At 29.3% G+C, this 20,635-nt stretch overlaps 4 protein-coding genes across 9 annotated transcripts in view; 2 read left to right on the top strand and 2 right to left on the bottom strand.

Annotated features, from left to right (window-relative positions):
* The first annotated feature begins 935 nt into the window (after positions 1–935).
* LOC105145731 (uncharacterized) overlaps positions 936–20,635 on the top strand; it is a 47,931-nt gene continuing 28,231 nt past the window's right edge. For 3 of the 4 annotated variants that reach the window (XM_087413677.1, XM_087413678.1, XM_087413676.1), the window contains exon 1: positions 936–1,836. The gene's annotated coding sequence lies outside the window, so the exon portion shown is untranslated. The remainder of the gene's footprint in view (positions 1,837–20,635) is intronic. The other variant, XM_087413679.1, reaches the window with a different exon arrangement.
* LOC105145475 (gamma-soluble NSF attachment protein) lies at positions 2,139–6,036 on the bottom strand. Of its 2 annotated transcripts, none has more exons than XM_011055019.2 (8): positions 5,896–6,036; positions 5,073–5,140; positions 4,815–4,899; positions 4,540–4,557; positions 4,252–4,459; positions 3,768–4,016; positions 3,340–3,591; positions 2,139–3,237 (listed from the first exon to the last, which is right to left on the bottom strand). In XM_011055019.2, exons 1-8 carry the CDS (start codon positions 5,943–5,945, stop codon positions 3,118–3,120), a joined length of 1,050 nt encoding a protein of 349 aa, XP_011053321.1. In that variant the 5' UTR covers positions 5,946–6,036; the 3' UTR covers positions 2,139–3,117. The 2 variants fall into 2 exon arrangements, with proteins under 2 accessions (XP_011053321.1, XP_011053330.1); XM_011055028.2 differs by having other exon boundaries at positions 3,379–3,591.
* Chrac-14 (DNA polymerase epsilon subunit 3 Chrac-14) lies at positions 6,271–10,667 on the top strand. Its single transcript, XM_011055007.2, has 3 exons — positions 6,271–6,408; positions 6,495–6,595; positions 9,629–10,667. Exon 3 carries the CDS (start codon positions 9,629–9,631, stop codon positions 10,022–10,024), a length of 396 nt encoding a protein of 131 aa, XP_011053309.1. The 5' UTR covers positions 6,271–6,408; positions 6,495–6,595; the 3' UTR covers positions 10,025–10,667.
* On the bottom strand, positions 10,339–19,006 carry LOC105145723 (E3 ubiquitin-protein ligase LRSAM1). Of its 2 annotated transcripts, XM_087413682.1 has the most exons (13): positions 18,768–19,006; positions 17,949–18,191; positions 16,995–17,408; positions 14,922–14,951; positions 14,224–14,325; positions 14,053–14,161; positions 13,787–13,948; positions 13,618–13,717; positions 13,044–13,287; positions 12,675–12,800; positions 12,318–12,512; positions 11,939–12,133; positions 10,339–11,844 (listed from the first exon to the last, which is right to left on the bottom strand). In XM_087413682.1, the coding sequence occupies exons 1-13, from the start codon at positions 18,834–18,836 to the stop codon at positions 11,719–11,721; spliced, it is 2,115 nt and encodes a 704-aa protein (XP_087269808.1). In that variant the 5' UTR covers positions 18,837–19,006; the 3' UTR covers positions 10,339–11,718. The 2 variants fall into 2 exon arrangements, with proteins under 2 accessions (XP_087269808.1, XP_087269809.1); XM_087413683.1 differs by lacking the exon at positions 14,922–14,951.

Here is a 20,635-nt window from a genome sequence, read left to right as displayed (position 1 = left end):
AATCTGTTGAAGAATTGGTAACTATTAGATATTTTTGCAAAGCTGCTTTCTCTGCTGAACATAGCCATTAACATATTATATTCACGTAACAATATATTGGGTCATTTAAAAAGTATCCGCGATACTTTGTCACTAGATATATGACCATCAACGCACATCTGGTGACAAAAAACCGCGGATACTTTTTAGATGACCCAATATATATATTAGAGAGCCTATAATCAGAGTGGCGCCATATGAGAGATGACATCATATTTTAGCGAAATTCTGCGAGAGAGAAAGAGATATACGGTCTCAGTCTATCCAACAGACTGTCAGTTTTAGGGTTAGGTGCAACAGCATTGAATGACATAGATACGTAAAAGTATATTGATAAAAATAAAATTATCGAAATTAATTTAGAAATATGGTTGGATGTACAATACCGTTTTGTAACAATTCATTAAAAAAAGGATATGTCATGAAAATAATTCTGAAAGACACAGAACGCCGAATGAATTGGTTAAAGAGTATAAATGACAAATATAAAAATTGGACACCGTTATAAAATTCATCTGTATGTGAGTAAAGTAATTTATTCTTTATAAATAATGTATTTAAAATATTAAATTAAAAATGTATAATAACATAAAATATATACAGATTAATTATAATATCTGAAGACACGGTAATGTCTTGGCACTAAGTATTGGGTCATTTAAAAAGTATCCGCGGTTTTTTCATTCAAAAATTGAACAAAAAATTGCGGATACTTTTTAAATGACCTAATATATGTATAGTCATCACATTGGTTACGAATTTAATTCTTTCTCTTTTTGTCGTAATCTTTTCAATTATATATCAATGCATTGTGATTTTAAATCAAATAATATGATAATTACGATATTTAATATATAATATTTTATGAAATGGTATATACATATATAATTTTTTTTCTGAATTTTTGATTTCTTTTATATTATTACAGATGCATTTTGCTCCTAAAATGTAGGAACAGAGAATGGATAATAAACTAGCGCATTTAATAGCGCAAATAATATACAATAAATAACATTTTGTATAAAATAATGTGCAATATTACAAAATGTACAATATTGCAATAGTACAAAATAAATGAAATTTTATAATAAATAATATATGTAAAAGTTTTATTATTTTATACAATATTTATTTATACAATATTTATTTATTATCATTTTTTAATTTGTCACAATTTTTGAGCATGAATTCAAAATTCAGAACAGAAAATAATGCGTTTAAAAAACTGGAGGGAATGGCTAAAACATGGCGGACCACTCACAAGTGATATCCGTATGGCGTCACTCTGACTGTAGGCTCTCTAGTTTAAAGATATAGAATCGACCTCCAGAACACAACAGTTTTGCACTCGTTTTAGACTGCATTTTCATGCTGACGCTCGACGTTCATTTTCAGCGACAAAACAAGTCACTTGTTCAAAATTGATGCATGGTATTCGTCAATTTTGATCACGTAACCTGTTTTAATGCTTGAATCGAGCATTCAGCATGAAAATGCAGCTTATGATTGTCTATTGAGACCATTCTAATCCGGTTTAAACTCTCGATGGAAACTAGATCGATGTTTCTGAACGTAACTTACTTAATATTTATAGTTTATGGTCGCGCGCGCCTTTTTCACTTGGTTTCAAATTCATGTCCAAAGTTGTGCGAATCGAATTCAATATTTGTATTGGAGTGTGATTCGGTGCGATTCGATTTTCTGTAAGCTTGTGAATTTTATGAAGAATAACGAAGAATTCGTCTCGAGACCATTCTCGCGTAAATCCGCTTACCATTGCAGTAATTTGAGCTTCCAGTGAGTATTCCTCGCAACTATGAATCTACCTTTTTTAACTGCGCCTTTTTTTTAACTGTTTGTCTGTTTTTCTCCCTTCCATATCTCTCTTTTTCAATCTCATTAAATTTAAATTTCATATCTATAAAATAGAGAGCAGAATGTGCATTAAGTAAAACAGACATGTGTACGACTAAACATAACCTATTTAAACATTCCATGTAATGGAATTGACTTTCGCAGAAACTACTTTGAAAAAAGTTTTTTTTATTAAGGATTGTAGGATTACATTTTGTAAATAGGTTGCAAGTAAAACAGTAACATTTCGGGATATAATATCATATTTTTTTTTCTGTTAAACTCTCACAATCATAACAGTTTAGGTATAACGATTTCACTAGGACAGTGCTGGAAAATTAAATATTTCTGCTTTCAATGAGGAATGTCTCGTTTTTCAATTAAATAATTATATACATTATTAGCTAATTATTAATTAAAAATATGGAAATGTTAGAGATTTGCTAAAGGAATATATACACATGCGCGTATATGTAAAAGTAAATCGCAGATGTCTCTTATTTACGTTCATGGTAACACTATGTACAGAATGTCCCATCAAAAAACTAAGTTTTTGAAACATTTATTTCCTTCGATTGTGATGATTGTGAAAAAGAAAAAATATTTCAAGTCTATCCAACTAACAACAATGTCTGCATAGCATTAAAAAAGCGACTATTTGCACTTTTTTCGTGCTTTCTTAACGCTTTATAGACGCTGTGTGCTACTTCGGTAATTTATGAAAGATGGATCTTGTGAAATATTTTTATGTATTGTCATAATCAAAGAAAATAATTAAATTTTTTCCATTTCTGGCACACTAAGTCTTGTCGACAAAAATATATTTTTTCCATATATAACATTTTTAGGTTTTTAAAATTAAAAAATATAAAAAGTTTAATCTAATATAAAATAAATTAAATTCAAAATCTTGGAAAGAAATGCTTGTAAAATTGTGTAAAGAAAATAGTTACTAATAAATGAATTAAAGTGACATGTTTTTGTAAATGAAAATTTAAAATATAAAAAAAGATACAGATCGTTATCCCTTTCCACATTTTCACATTGCCTTCTAATAATTCTGACAGTTAGATTTCTGTTAAAAGTTAAGCTGAATAAAGCTGAAGAAAGACAAATTCTTTTGAAGCGAACAATGTGTTTCGATGCGATGAACGCTCAATATACATGCAAGCGTTACACAATTAAAAGTTTATAAGCAATACAGGAATTTTTTACATGTAAAGATTAACACAGGCCTCCTTCATAATCATCCTCTTCCTCCTGCTTTTGTGTAGATTTTGGTGGTGATGCGACTTCTGGTTTTTTCTCGATTGATTGACTAGATTCATTGACTTCATTCTTTGCCTAAGAAAATTAATAAATCACCGTCATTGTATGCCTAACGAAATAATCAAATATACAATGGTAAAATGGCGGATAATGATAAAATATAATAATAAAATTCACATGGTTAACTTCAGCTTCAATGGTAGCCTGTCCGCCAACCTTGGACGTGTTAGGAGAAACATAAGATTCCGCGGCATTAGCTCTTACTCCAGCAGGTGGAATAGCATATTCCTGTTGTGGTAAAGGTAAACCTCGAGCTAACTTGGCGTATTCCACGTCCATGTGTTTGATAAAAGGACTGTTAAGGGCTGCCCGAGCTGCATCCGCGTCTTCATTATCATATGCTTGTAGCAACATCTCCAATGTTTGCACCTGAAGAACCAATAAATAATATTGACATAATTGACAAATTTTTCCATCTTGGTACTAATGGATCATTAACTTTCCAATTACCAAGAAATTCGTTGAGCAGTATATTAAGAAAATTTTAATTTTAAATTCCTTTTTATTTTTATGTTAAGAAAATTTTTTATATATCTTTCACGTACTTCAGGAGCCTCGCAGAAGTTACCCCATTCTTTGAAAGCCTTCTCGGCCGCAACCTGATCACCTCGTGCCAATTGCACTAACACTAACGCCACAGTAAGCCTTCCAAGCGACTGCCAAAGCTTGACATCCTGATACATGCCAATCTCGCGACGTATCGCATCTGCCGCCTCGTCATACATCTGTAGCTTCACTAATAGTCTCGCAACTTTGCTCATGTATTCCGCTGCGTGTCGCGGATTGTCCTCGCCCTACAAACAATATCTTCTTTCAAGCCTTCTTACTATGGATTTTTATACAATTGTTTTTAATATTTAATTTTTAATAAATTTTCAAAATTCTTATATATTTTTATATATTAAAATCTTTTAAATTATAGAACTGTATAATTAAATCATACAATCTTTCTTCTTCCTGTTCATATAATATTTCGATATTTCTATAATTTTGTAGTTACTTTTATTCATAAAGTGACAAGATTTTTACCGAGATTATGTCAACCGCGCGTCTAAATAGCTCCAGAGCCTGCTGGGGCTGTGTAGCTTCCAACATCTTGGCTGCCTTGTCGAGAGCAGTAACGCCTGATTCAGGAGATCCATGCTGCTGGAAAAGGCCACAAGCATTGTGAGCTAGTTTTGATACTTCTGACAAATTCCCCATTTCCTTGCAGACAAGCAGAGCCTGCTCGATGCACCTGAAAACATTGCATTCTTATACTTATCGTAATACATTACATGATAAAATCTAAATTGTGTATATACATGATATATATACCTTGCTGCATGGAACCATCTATTTCACAATAATTGTAAAATTAAAGAAAATACACGAGAATGTGTGAAATTTTAGCAGGAACTTTAGGAAAAAATTAAGTTCCTATAATACAAAGTTTATTTTTGGATATCTTTATGAAAATAATTGGTTACTAAAATAATGATAAAGAATACAATAAATAAATTTTTGGACGAGTTTAATAAAAAAATATATTTTATGCAATACTTAAAATTGAAAAATCAGAAATTGTTTTTTATTATTATATCAAAGGATACGCTTTGGTTTGTTTGTAACAGTCGGCTGCCTTCACTAAACAATCTTTACACTGTGCATATGATTTGGCTACTCGGAAGCAGGTTGCTAAAGAATTATAAAAGTATAGTTAAATTATTCAACTGTCTGCAAAAGTCTTGATTAATTTTATTAATTTATTATATAATTGTAGAATTTTTAAACACCGATAAAATATTTGATTTTTTATTTTTATACTTTGTCTAAATATTTTATTATCATAATCTCATATTTTTTCTTACCAGCATGTGAATACTCATCAGCTGCTACCTCATAATCAGGTCGCCATTTCAAGAATGTAGGTTTTAAGCTGAAAGAAACAAAGATTTGTTCCACATAAAAACCTACAAATAATATATACTATTGCTCTGAAGTACTTGTCCATTCTTTCTTTCTTAATTAAGTAAATAAAGTAGAATAAATTTCAGTCTCCTCTTCTTCCTTAATGTTAATAATGATGTTTGATAAAGCTTAAAATTTTACATTCTATATATCGCTTCCTTACTACAAAAAAGACATAACTTAAAAAATTCAGTTTTCCAGAAAAGAAAAAAACCTATTTTTCTATTTATCAGAAAATCATTGGCTGCTTAATCATTTTCGTGTTTCAATTTTAAAAAAATCATCTTTTTTTAATTATGATAATTTTGATTTTTTATGAAACTTAGTTTACTTTTGATGATTGATAGAGTTATGTTTATTTTACTCATTCATGATAATAACTTGGAAATCATATTTTTTGAGTTGTATTACTTTTTAAATAAGGAAATGATATGTACAAAGAATATAATAAAATTAGAACAGAATTTAGACATAGAAAAAGAGACATATAAAAATTAAGGTGGACAAATATACTTTTGAGCATTAATATGTAATTTTAAAAAACTTACACCTACAAGCTTTTAAAAGAGATTATTGAAATTTGTCATAAGCTCATTTTGTTAGCCTTTAATATTAGATTGATATCATATCTAATAATACAAAACCTAACGAGGAACATTCTCCAATAATATCTGAGCGATTCGTAAGCATCAAAAGAATCTTGAAGGCAAGAGAAATGCTTACGCTTTTTCAGCCTGACGTATGTGCTCGTTTGCCTCCTCGATCTTTGACATTTTCCTCCGAATGGTGTCTTCGTTTTCCTCCGCGGTCGAACACAACAACACAAAGTTATGTCAGTTCGATGCCTGGAATTGCGTTCCAATTCTAAAAGCTGCTCGCCTCTCGTCAAAGCACTGTGTCTGCATACAGACGCCGAGACTAATCTTTACACTTGTCGTTCATCAGCAGTATCAGCACCGATCGTTCTCGAGATTGCGAGAAGCGCACAAGCGATTATCGACGAGGCTATCTGACTTAACCTAACCGAACCTAACTTACTCCGCCTCGCCTGCGTAGTGCGTCGTGTGTAACAGCTTGTCAAACATGATTGGTTCCCATTCGTTCTTCATCAATTAGCTACGAATACCGATATATTCGACGGATTTGTTTTGTCACACTTATCCGTGAATCACGACATCTTTAGTTCCAGTAGTTGGTGTTAGTTTTGAATTTCGAACGCGTAGTTTCAGTGAAAATGTAATTATCGTGATGCCAATATATTCGCAGATCTTCACTTGATTTTACGAGGTTTTCATTTCATTGTTGATTCTCGTTGTGACAAGGTTTATTTCTACAACTGTAATTGTCGTGAAGTCATTGGCGGGAAAGACTTAACCTCAAATCGTGGGCTAATAGATAAACTCTCTCACGTTTACAAATTGAGGTAATAATAGAGATTTTCCTCGTCTCTGCTACTTTCACTTACATTTTTTTAGAATTTGATTTTCGTAATTTATGCGCTTCAACAAACTGCTTACTAAAGATAACCTAGAAAATTATTTATAAAAGATTTATATTTTATATTCTTACTTTAAAAGTGACACGACTTAAAAAATTAAGTTTTTCAGAAAAGAGAAAAAACAATTTTTCAATTTAACAAAAAATTATTGACTAATCAAGTAATATTGACAAAAGAAATTCTTACTTACTCAGCAAACGAGAATGGATTAAAATGTATTGAAATTTTTTTCTATCCGAATGCGTATTTTAAATAGCGAAATACTTTTTTTTGGATTTCATTGGATTTAATTAGATTCAATTGGATGCAATTGGATTGAAAAACTGCATTTCCTATTCAAAATTTTGAATTGAACAGTATTTACAATGTGTTGTGTGTGCACAGAAAAAGCTAATATTATTTTTAGATTGAAAGGCATAGAGATATACTCCATGCAATTCCTATAAATGAATAAAAATGCATTTAGGATTGAAAAGCATTCATTCTAACATTCGTGAATCAATATTTCTGAAAATCTGAATCCATTTCAATTCATTTCAATCCATTCTCGTTTGCTAGATAGATTATATCAATAATGTCATTTTTGTATCAATCCTTAAAACATTCTTTTTGAATTATAATGATTTAACAATTTACAAAATTGTAACAAATCCTGAACAATTCATCAAAAGTGACTTAATTCAAAACAATTTATTTTTCAAATTTTTGATTATTAAATTATCTTGATTCTAGATCTTTTAAGTACAAGATTTTATTTATAAAAAATGGCTCAAAAATATTAAGCAATATGAGATAATAGTCTCAGATGAAATAATTCACTAAATTATAAGTGCCATTAAGAACTGATACTGAATATTTGAGTTTAAGTATATTAAGTTAATTTATTTATATGACAATAAAAATGTATGTTTTGGATATGATCAATACGATGTATTGATATGTATTACAAATGCTTTAAAGTGTTTTTTTAATTAGTAAAATTCTTCTAATTGGTCCATCAAACGCTTCAAAGCATTTTTAGCAAGTCTTTGACCACAGCCTTTTATCTATGATTTGTGATAATAGGCTCTCGATTAGACATCACCAGTCACAGGGGCTACAGGTTTTCTAGTTAATTGTTGTGAGTGACTCGTATCCAATCAGGTGCTACCTTAAATATCACCTTAAATATCATAGACTCATTATATTCTAATTTGTGTATTAAGGTGATTCTATACGATCAAAAATACTGTCAGTATTAACAAATACTGACAATAGCTGTGTTCAGCAGAAAAAGCAGCTTTGCATTACTGTCATAAAATTCTTGAATATGATCTTGTCCTTTCCTCACTGGATCTAAATGTATAAACCAATCATATTCGAAGATTTTACAACAGATTTTGCAAAACTGTTTTTTCTGTTGAACGCAGCCATTATTATTTCATTGATTGTGGTTAATATTGATGGATTGATGTAGAGACACTGACAGTGATCTGAATTTTTATTCTCGTGCATCAGAATTGCTTTATTAGAATCCATGTCACAGTATGCAATAGATAATATATGTAAAACTAAACTACTGAAATAAACGATAAAAACCTTATTGGACTGTAAGTACATGTGAAAGATCAATAGGAAATAGGAAATAAAGGTCCATAATGGTCAACTGAATCTTTAATGTTTAAGTAATTCAATGTGAATTTGTATATACTGTATGTTATATATACTTGCATATCTATCATATTTGTAATCATTGGAACTTAGAATATTTGCACAGAATATTAAAGATCTGGATTCGACTCCTGGCTGTAAATAAATTTATTTATAGATTTGCAGCATATTAAGATCTCTTTGATAGATGCTTATTAAACATTAAAATTTAATTGTGATATTATTTCAGTAGTTTATATCATATCATTATTTTTGATTGCAACTACTTTTGATATTATTTTAGTAGTTTATATCATATCATTACTTTTGATTGCAAAAATTTGGCTACGAATTTCATTTAATTTGTCGATGCAAACCAATAGTTTATATTAGATTGACTAAGTTTATTTTGTATTATGCATATTATATTATATTATGCAATTGAGTTTTGATTGCAGTAATTATTATATAATATATCATCATCATCATCATCATCATCAAATTTAAAGAAGGAATTATTATATACTGAAGAGAATTATAGATTGAAACGTATATATTTTTATTATTGTGAATAAATCATATGAATAAATTAACTAATACAAATATTCAGTGTTGACTCTTAATGATATTTATATTTTATTGTCTCAAATATATATTTGTAAAAGATATGATTTCTTTAAAAACCTTATTTGGCGGACGAACGATGAAATTAAATTAGTGCTTTTGATGATTGACAGAGTAATTTTTATCTAACTCATTCATGATAATAACTTGAAGGTAACATTTTTTAGTTGTGTCTTTTAAAGTAAGGGAACGATATTATATCATCTTATATATCATAAATGCTATAATGTATCTGAAATAACATTCACTAATTATAGTGCTATTTCTAATAAAAAATTAAAAAGTGCTCTACCATTTTGCAATTTACAGAATAGTTAATGAGATATTAATTTCGAAAGTTTGCCGAATAAACAGATAAAATCAATGTATAGGACAATTTTAAGATATCTTTGTAAAATATCTTGAAGATGTTTCTTAAAGAACTTTTAAAGATATCTTAAAGTTTTCTTGTACGTCAATTGTACACATTTTGCTCATTGGATAACTAAAAAAAAATATTGTGAAAATTGCAAAATGATAGAGAACTTTTCGACTCAGTTTTTTATTAGGAAACAGCACTATATGATTAGTGGGCGTTATTTCAGATACATCCTGTATGTTAATTCTATTTTGACAATTTATGTCATGAGTATTACAATTGTAAGATTACGATATTTTATATTACTCTTTATTTATAAGAATTGAAAAAATATAAACGATAATTAGATGGCCGAGCGATTAGAAGATCTGAATCTGCCCAATGCGGTTGTGACCAGAATCATCAAGGAAGCTTTACCAGATGGAGTGACAGTTGGAAAAGATGCCAGAACAGCGGTGGCGAAGGCCGCATCCATTTTCATATTATATCTCACATCGGCTGCCAATATAGTAGCCAAGAAAAGTAATCGCAAGACTGTCAGTGGCCCAGACGTGATACAAGCGATGATAGATGTCGAGTTTGATCAGTTTGTTGAGCCATTGCAGGAATCTCTTGAAAACTTTAAAAAGATTCAGAAAGAAAAGAAAGACGCGACGTCGAAGAAAAAGCAACAAAAAAAAGATGATGATGATGTAAATGGTGAAGATGAAGAAGCGGGAAGAGAAATTATTGAAATTTTCTAAAAAGTGAATTCGTCACATATGTACTATTCTTAAAAATTTATCTATGATAATAATTTAAGATATTTATAATATAAATTAAATGCTCAAGTGTGAACAATAATAAAAAACATATGAACTTTGAAGCTAGTTAAATGAAAGCTTAATATTTATTTTAATTATGTTCATGTAATAATAGCAGATTACACATAAAACATTTTTTAATAATATTCATTACTTAATAATTTTAAAACATTATAATGTTATAAACGATGTGCTATTTTTCGTGCAAAAAAGAAAATTAGTTATTTAAAAATTTGCGATGATGAGAAGATCGATTTGCATAAATGAGAATTTTATTATATTATTTTACAGGAGATTCTCTCTTTTTCATAATCAAATAACGCTAACATTAGACAGAAAGTAACACTCAAATTGTATTGAATCTCAGAATCGATTGTTTATCAAAATTTCATTGTAAAAATTATTTTTTATAAATGCACTGATTTTCTCGCACTAACTTCTCGACTTAATTACCAAGTTTTATATTTTTCTCTCAGGTATGCTTGTATATTCTAATATATTCTGTAATTTATGAAGATATGTACGTGATTAATTTAATTACAATAGAATAATTATATTTTGCATAGGTATTAAGATTATAAAATATGTCCATTTTTTTCTATGCTTCCTTTGAACATTTTACATTTCTTTTTAATTTCGCTTTGGTGGTATCTTCAATTAATACTGAAATCTATCTAAAGCCAATTGTCTAGCATATTTTATATATATTATATTATATAAGTATATATAAAATTATGTATGATTAAAATAATTTTAACGTGTAAATTTGTGCTCTTATCTATATTCCAATGCGTACACATGATTTCTATAAAATCAGTGTAAAACGTAATATAATATATAATATAATGTTTACATGACATAATGATAAAGCATAAAAATTCATGCAATAAATATTTTCTATATTTCTTAAATTGTGTCTTTTGTGTTTGATGTATTAGATTCATAATATTTGTCTTTTTTCTTTTGATATTAAAAAAAACGATGCAAACGATTATCGATCTATTTAAATTATCAATCGAAGTGCATACAACAAAATCTATAAAGTACTCGTGTAAAAGGCTGTTTCAATTTTGTTATATCAAATTGATCAAAGAATTTCCAATGGAAATATTTTACATTTTGTGTGTAAAAAACTAGTTGCTTATGAAATTGATCATTTGAACAATTTTGCGAATCACAATATACAGAGTGTTTGAGATCACTCACACATCTATTTTAAAATGAGAAGTGATTTTTATTAAAAACGCTTTAAATAAAAATTATGTGACCTGAAGGAGATAAATAATAATAAAATCAATTACAACTTTTGTTTTAAATATTTTTGTTAAAAACCACTTCTCATTATTTTGAAATGGATGTATACACACATGCGACACACACACACACACACACACACACACACACACACACACACAGAGGTGTATAATAGTATATTCTCCATATACCGACATTTATGAGCTTTATATTAGTGGTAAATATAACTTTTGTGCGTGGTTATACTTTCCACTACTATGGAAACAGTTTGTTGACGTGCATAATCACAGATCAGGAAGAATAGCGCATTTTGATACTCTTAAGAAGCATCAAGTTGACATTATTCGCGAATAAGCTGAATAAAACCGAGTTTTATAAATTTAAGGCTGCACAACTCGAACTTTACGTTCTATTAAACTTCTGCACATTGGACATTCTGCAGAAATTTTTTCTGCGCAAATGGAGCAACAGCAGAAGTGTCCACAAGGTAGAAAAATCACTTCGCACTGCAAAAAAGAAAGACAATATATGATTATAATAATAACAAAATAAATTCATCGATATCGAGCATTGAAATTTTATATATATAAAAACATTTACTTGCAAGTCGAAGCAAATTACACATTCGATTATGTTGACATTCTGAATAGAATCGTCTTGATCGCTGGTCGATGCCTCTTCGAGAGGCGCAGAAGCTGTTACAGGCGATCTAGAGTCACTCAGTTTAACTTCTGATAAATAATTGTCAACTGCCAGCATTATGGCAGTGCGATCATTCTCGCAATTTATACCAATCTGCAAAACAAAAATGATACAAAATAATAGATGTGTGTTTTAAATAATTAAAAATTTATTCACTATTCATTACAAATAAATATAAAATCTGATTATATAAGTATCACAAATTTATTTAACACTACAAAAATACTCCAATTTACAATATTTTAAAGCGAAGTTTTAAAAATTTGATGATACTTGCATTCTTTAATTGTTCGTTACTAATGTCTGGTAACAAAGATGGTAAAGTGGCTAAGAATGGAAGGCAGTGCAAAGCTCCTGCTATCGCCACATGTCGAACCAGCATAGGTTCCAACATCTCCAATAGTCCTTGTGGCCGAGCTTCCATCAAAGATTGATATTGCATCAGCCAAAACAAACTGTCACGTCTCACGTTCTATAATTTTTAATAATTTTATTGCTTTCTTATTTTGTTTCAATATCTTTGTTTTATTATCTTTTAAATTATATTAAAGCTCATTAATATTTATTAATTTTACAAAAAAGGAAATAGAACATTAAATAAGAAATTCGAGAGTAAAAAGTGAAACATAATTACAGAGATGCCTCGCTGTTGTTCGATTGTATTGATCGTCTCCAATAGTTGAGCTCTCCTATTCGTTTGCTGCTCTAACAAGTCGACCAGAATATCTGTTAGAGCCACGCGTTTATCAGCGATTTCATTCTAAAAATACGTATATAAATTACATATATATAATTTTATATACATACATACATATAATATTGTACATATAAAAATATATTTTATTATATATTTAAGGATCTAAAATAATTTAAGAAATTGATAATCTAGTATAATAATCTAATGAACTATGTAATTATTATATTTCGATCTATACTTATAAGTTATGATAGCAAAGATATTTTATTAAATTCTTATTTGATGCATAAGATTGAGCATATTTACAAGCTGCTGAGTGATCTCCAATTTTCGCCTTTCGAGTTCGATATTAGTAAGCGCAGCCAATTGTGATTGCACGAGATTCATTTGCTGAATAATACTCCAGGAACGCGCATCGCTCCGTTCCAACAATGCGGCAACTGCTGCTTTTTGTAAGACTTCATCCCGTCGTAATCTATCAATAAGGTCTTGTCTACTTTTCTCCTGATCATGCACTATCTGCGCCAAGTGGTCGTTGTTTCTCACTTCCCTTAATTCGAATTTTTATTTTATTCTTCTTAATTTATTCTTTTTATATAATGATGATAGTTATTATATTATTAATATAAAAAAAAGTTGTTCATTCATAACTGTTCATAACTATTATTTAAAATATAATTAAAGTTTATTAACCAGAGTTTATGCTTCTTTTTAGAGACTCAATCTATAAATAATTTCTCATAGATTTATTACCCATCGAATTGACGAAGACAATTTGATTACTCATTGCAATGAAATACTATATTTAACATATCTTTGTATATCTTTTATAGACTGACTCGTAAGAAAAGCAAATGTAAAGAAAAAATTTATTACTGACAACGTAAGCAAGGATTGTACGGTGCAGTCTCTGTATTTGGTATGCTCTTCCCATTTTCTTGTTCTGCACATTTCCTCGTCCAATAATTTTTCCATTGCAACTGCAAAATGAGTTTATATTCATGCGTGAACAATCTTGATTTTGGATAAGCTTTATGTTCGATACTTACAAAGAGTGTCTTTCGTACGTAATAGGAACTGTTCTGAGTGGCAGGAGCTTAATAGTTGCATTTCTTCTTGCTTCTCCCGCTCCACTAACTCGGCTTGACTCTGTCTTTCTTCCTCGCTATTTTTCAGAAATTCTTTAATTACGTTATCAGCTTCTTTCTCCGCTAAAAAAAATTAATTTATATATTTATATTGATTTTTTATATTTGCTAAATTAATATATTTTGTGTAGAATTTGTTAAAAATTGAAAAGGAGATATATATGTACCATTGTGAATGTACGAGAGTAAACGCGCTCTATTCGTGTCTCTTTCCTGTTGAACTTTTTCGAGTTCTTGCTCCAATTGTATCTGCTGCAACGCTACGTCTTCTAATAGCTAAAAACGCAACAGTCTTTCATATTTAAGAAGTTTACATATTTTTTGTGCACTTAATTCACCTTCTTCCTATGAGCTTTGAGCATGGATTGCATCTCTATTTCGTACTCCTGTTGTTGCTTTATGTTTTTTTCCACTTCCAACAAGGCATTTTGTCGATGTTCCTGTTGAAAGCGAATTTTACCTCATGGCATCAACATATTATATAAAAGACAAATAAAAAATTCAATATCACTCTTACACGAATAAACAAAAGAAATTATTTGTATTAATCTGTTATTAGCAAACAATTTTTTTATTAATTTATTAAAATTCTTTATTATACAAATTTATAAATTTAAATACAATCGATTTTTTTTATGTCTGCATAAGATATATTATAACAGATAAATTAGATGAACAAATAATAGAAGGAAAAAATGTTATATATTAATATTAAAAAAAATTCTGTAAAAAATAAATTTAAAAAATGGAATAAGAAATCGGAAATCATTTTAGTAGCGGAATTATTACTTAACAAATGTAAGTGAGGCGCTGGTGCAATAATGATTCAAAAAATAAAAATAAAAAATTTAATTTTATTCATACTATAAAAAATTATGGATTTCTTTCTATTCAAAAATTTTGTTTACTTATTTACTTTTTATAAGTTAGATTGTGTTATTGCACTAAGCACCTTTCAAATTAACTTATTATTAAGTAATAATTAAATGGATGACAAGTGGGAAGCATACGAAACTCAAAGAAGCGTCCAACATGCCTTCATTTTGTTTAGCTTCTGTAATGCTGCCTAAAAGAGAAAAAAAAAATATGAATATGCGCGAACATTATGCGTGAATCATAGATACTTGCAAAATTGATCAGTTTCTGTTCTGTAAAATTTTTCAATGTAAAAATATACTAGAAAACAGAACATATGTGTAAGCATATAAAAATTTTTATAACTCATATATCGGAAAGGGATGTACATACACATACATGTGTGTGCGAGCGCGCGCGCGCGCGCGCGCGTGTGTGTGTGGCGTATGTGTATGTATGTAGTGTGTATGCATGTGTATATACAGAGGTCGGAGTAGTAATCTACCTTAGAATATTTTTGCTATTTTTAGAAATATGAAATAATTTATTTACTGAAGTTACATAACATCAAGAAAGATACAATATGCTATTAATAATTTTTCTATAGATGAAGACTTGAAAATATACTTGAAAATTTCGAGGTCACCTTCATTTTTTAAAATGGAATTATATTATTTTTTTTTATATAATATGATTCCTCTAATTATTCTGCATATAAAAGTAATAAGATACAGGCATCAAAAAACTAATAGTTTACGAGATATTTTATATTTTATTCTTGCACATTTTCACATATAATGTTAAATATCTTGTAAACTAATTATTTTTTGATAATCGTACCTTAATACTTTTATAAACAGAATAATGAGAATTGGTGTAAAGAAAAAGATGTATTTGTTGCAAAAAAAATAGATATTTGTTGTAAACAAAATAGATATTTTTATAAATAACTAATATTTTCTTTACACCAATTAATCACCTCATTATTCTGTTCATAAAAATATTAAGGTACGATTATCAAAAAATTAATAATTTACGAGATATTAACACTTTATGCCAACACGTGCTAAAGTATAAAATATCTCATATTGTTGATACTTTTTTATAGCATTTTCCCTTGGGATGCACTGGATGTAGCCTTGCATCGTCCCTTTGGGATAGTATAGGAAACTCCCACTTCGTGCATGAAACTTGCATTACATTGTAGCCACGGAAACATGATACACCTATGAATGTTTGCCTACCACAAGCCATGGAAACGCGCTACACTATCTGAATGTTGCACTAATGCAGCTAAAGAAAAACGCTAATACACAGAATAACTAAAAATAGAGGTGACTTTGAAATCTTTGAAACGCCTCTATCCATAAAAAAATTTTTAGTAGCATATTGTACTCCTCTTGATGCTATGAAATTTTGATAAATAAAATTATTTCATATCTTCAAAAATAGCAGAAATATTGTAGATGGATAAAGTTACTGCTCTACCTTATATTCCGAAATTATATATTAAAACTTCGGAAGTGCGTAGGGAATTGATAAATCGAGAAAAAAAGTCCTTTAAAAAATCGAGAAAAAAAATTATGCTCTATTTGCTTCGTTTTGGAGAAAATCGCAAAAAAAAAGACATACTATATAGTTGCTTCTCGCACTATCTTTTAAGTATTATCGTCACTGAAATCATACATGACAACAATAATATTCCGTTTTCTGGTGAAAATTTTGTTTATATTATTTATTTCTGCCTTTCTCCTATTAATTTATCATTTACTCATCAGAAACCATTGAGGAAATTATTCCTGTTTTATATCTAGATTAAGCAAATGACAACGTGAATAAATAAATGTGAATGCATAAATAATAAATAAATACAAAAATAAAAACTACGTTTGTCTTTTTGCAATTTTCAAAACGAAGCATGTCTCTAAAAAGACTTTTTTCTTAGTTTATTGATTCTCTACACACTCCTGAAGATATATTAGGTGTTGGAATTAATTCGTAGCGTTTTTAATGAAAGAATGTTATTTATTTCACATGAGCATTAAAAAATACATTAATGAAAGTACTTCCCATCACTTGTAAAACGCTACGAATTAATTCCAACACCTAATATGTTTTTAAGATAATAAATATTTAAATAATCTTTCGCGATTTTTGATCAATTTGACGACATATATTTAACAATATAATAATGTAGCTAAAAAAATTTTATAATAGAAATTTATGAGTATTATCATGCACTACATTATAATACCTGCACGTCGTTACTCTTATTATGATATATTGTCTGCATGTCATCCGAGCTCATATCTCTTGAAATATCAATCTCTGATACCGAATTCTCTGGCGAGTAATCGACGCCGCTCTCATTCGCCAAAAATGCGATAATCACTATCGTACCGCCGTCTAAAATATCCTGAGGTGGATACGACAGATTTAATCCGTCGATATTTAGACTCGTCAGTTGTTGAGCATAGCCTAGAGATTTGGGCAGATTATACAATAATTTGTTGTGACTAATATCGAGAATGTTCAGCTGCTGCAGCTGTCCGATGCCATCAGGCAGCTGCTTCAGGTTGTTCCTCGAGACATTCAAAATTATTAACTTATTCAAGTACACTATTTCGTTGGGCAATTTGCGGATGTTGTTGTCTTGCAAATGAAGCTCCTGAAGAAAACAAAAACCATAATATTTTAATATTGTCGATGCTAGTAGAAATCGATCTAGTAGAAATTGTAATATATATATATATATATATATATATATATATATATATGAGACTTTAAAATTATTATATATATATATGACTTTAACAAAAATTATTTATATGCTAAAGGAAAGAATAAAGAAAGAGAGAGAGAGAGAGAGAGAGAGAGAGAGAGAGAGAGAGAGAGAGGAAGAGAGAGAAAGAGAGAAGAGTATGGAATATTATTTTAAAAAGAACTATAAAGAAATGATAATCTGACTTTTAACAGCTAATATTATTTCAGTGTTTAAATAATTAATTCATAATTAGCTTCTCTTATTTTGTTTAAGAAATTTTTCATATATTGTTTTTTGTGTCTAATAATACATTAAGATTTTATATTGCTAGAAAAATTCTACAGTTTTCTATCTTTTATATTTTCATCTTTATATATTTCATCTTTTATAATAATCATCAGGGGAAATAAATAAATTATTTTCTGAACAATCTGATAAACCAACCTTAAGGGATGAGAGATGCTTAATATCAGAAGGTAATACGGTAAACTCGTTTCCATGAATGTCCAAGACAGTCAACAACGACAAGTCACATAAGGCACCTCCACCCGAGAGTGAGCTCAGTTTATTATCATACATTAGCAAGATCTTTTTTCGGAACACTTTGCAAAGTGAATAGATGCCTGATGGCACGTTCTTCAAGGCACATTCCGATACATCGAACACTGGTTCCGGGTTTTCCCTGGCCTGTCGTACAAAATAGACATAATTGCAAATACACAGAATATATTAAATTATCAATTTATTATCTATTGTATTTAATTACATGTTAAATATAATTAACTTATACAACTAGAAAGTAACTGGTATTATTTGATATAATTAATCATTATGAATAATTAATTTAAATAATTTTAAAAATATAAACAATATGATCAGGATTCTTCTATAAAGTATAACATTAAATTAAATTGGTACAAGAAAGGCTTCCTGTGCTCTATCAATTTGATCTTTTGACTCTTATAATTCTTTGCTTATTTAATTAAATAATTTTAATTAGTTATAAGTAATTAATTAGTAATTAATCATTAATCAACAGTTTGAAATTTCTTCGTCATTCCAACCTCAATCTACATAAACCTAATTTATAGATTTGTCTATTTTATTTTATCGTCTGTATATATATATATATATAATTTATTTGTTTAGTTGTTGATAAAGATATGGTAGAGGATTCAGATGTAGCCTGACACTAATTAGTTAATTAATTATTATAATTTGATTTGGGTCACGAATCATAACCTTAATTCGTGGAATACGCACCAGATACAGTTTGTACTCGAGCCGCGCCTTATAATCGACTTTAGTCGTGCTCTCGTGCTTTCTCGACATCCTTGCTCGGCATTCGTTGTCATGACAAGAAAATGAATAACGATCTCATCTCCCACAGCCATGTGATAACAGCGATATAACGCCGAACCTTCCTCGATGAGGTTCGAACTAACAATCAGCTAGAAATGCTGGAATCAGCTGTCCGTTCTTTTAAAGTGCACCGTTTGCACCTGTTGTCGTTGTTCTTTCCCCTTTTCCTTCACCTCTTATATATCTGAAGCTATAGGGTGTTCCTAAAGTAAGTGAATTTCAACGGGAATATTTGGCTATACTGATTATTTTGAAAATATATCTGAAAAATGTTATTCTATAAATTAAGTGTACTTTTTCCGAAGTATACGTCATTCAAAATAGGTCACGTGTGAAAATTATAAATTTGTTCTTTACAGTTAAATTTCTTACTTCATCTTTTTTCTCTCCAATCTACTAGTATCTTTTAATGTAAAATGTCTAATAATTGTATTATTTTGTTTTAATAATTAATTAGACTAGTTTGTTGTAAATATAATATATAGAAGATTATAGTTTTTCACTTGAGATAAAATGGGTATATAATTACACTTTAAAGAGAAATAAGGAAGGATATAAAAGAGTAAATACAAAAGACGCTATTCATAATCCAATCAAGGCGACGCTTAAGACAGTCTTAATGAAGATCACTTATTCCATGAAGATTATTTTCATCTTAACATTATTTTTATCTCTAGACATCATCTATTCATAATTCATGAATAAAATGATCTTTATCGACTTTTATAAAGAAGCAAAGACTTAAGGTTGGCCTTATTTATAGAGTTTATCTCTTCAAAAAAAAAAAGATTAAGAGATTGGCTGTTCTACAATGTGCTTTTTGTTTCCTGTTTCTTGTTTTTTGCTATTTTTTTACAACTGGTCTTTTTACTTCTTACCCAGTTTTTATATAGCCCAAGATAAAAATTAACGAGAACAAGAAATACGTAGTAAGAAATACAATTGTCGACAAAACGGTTGCAAAAGAGAAAGAAGCAAAAGGTAAAAAAACAAGAAATAAGAAACAAAGAGCATATTATAGAATAGATTTCTTTTAGATCAATTCTTTCTTTTTCTTACTGCTCGATTAATCGATCGATCGCATCCCAATTTTCGCGCTAATTTCACGGCTCTGAATTCACAGACACGTGCGTTTCTCGCGTTTTCAATGATTCGCGCTTTCCCTCCGCTGCTATTTAATTTTTAAATTTGCAATAACGCGGTTCGAAGGACAGCAATTTTATGGACAGACTTCGCGATTGTCTTTGTGTCTTAGAAGAGATAACGAAAAGAGACGAAGGAAGAGGAACGGAAGGAGAAGGAAACTTAAATTTGCTTTGGCTGGTAAGCATCGGTTATTGATAACGTCAGTGTTGTATAAGCGACTACTAACTTAAGTCGGTGGCACATAATGCTTATTTTTCTGCTGGATTGCTAACTGAATTAGATTCTTGTCATCGTATTATCTGAGATGCTGGTACTGTCAGTACCGCATCCAATACGGTGGCAAAATTCTAATCCAGCTAGAATAGAAACTGTTTCTATTACTGTGCCTGTCCCTATTAATATTCTTTTGTATTTCAATAAGCCACAAAGAAAGCACGAATAAATAAAAAAAAATATTTTATTTTTTAACGATACCAAAAATATTTTATTTTTTAATTATTAAAGTATTTTAAACATTTTTTGAAAGATATGAAAAATGTGAATCCAGTAATACGTACCACAAACTTGTCCCTATTAGTGTCCTGTATTGGAGCTGAGAATTGTGTTATGAATGTGTGTTATGT

The sequence above is a fragment of the Acromyrmex echinatior genome, chromosome 14 (assembly GCF_024713525.1).
Source record: "Acromyrmex echinatior isolate Ae372 chromosome 14, ASM2471352v2, whole genome shotgun sequence".
In the NCBI taxonomy this organism is placed as follows: domain Eukaryota; kingdom Metazoa; phylum Arthropoda; class Insecta; order Hymenoptera; family Formicidae; genus Acromyrmex; species Acromyrmex echinatior.
This window is presented reverse-complemented; position numbering and strand designations above follow the sequence as displayed.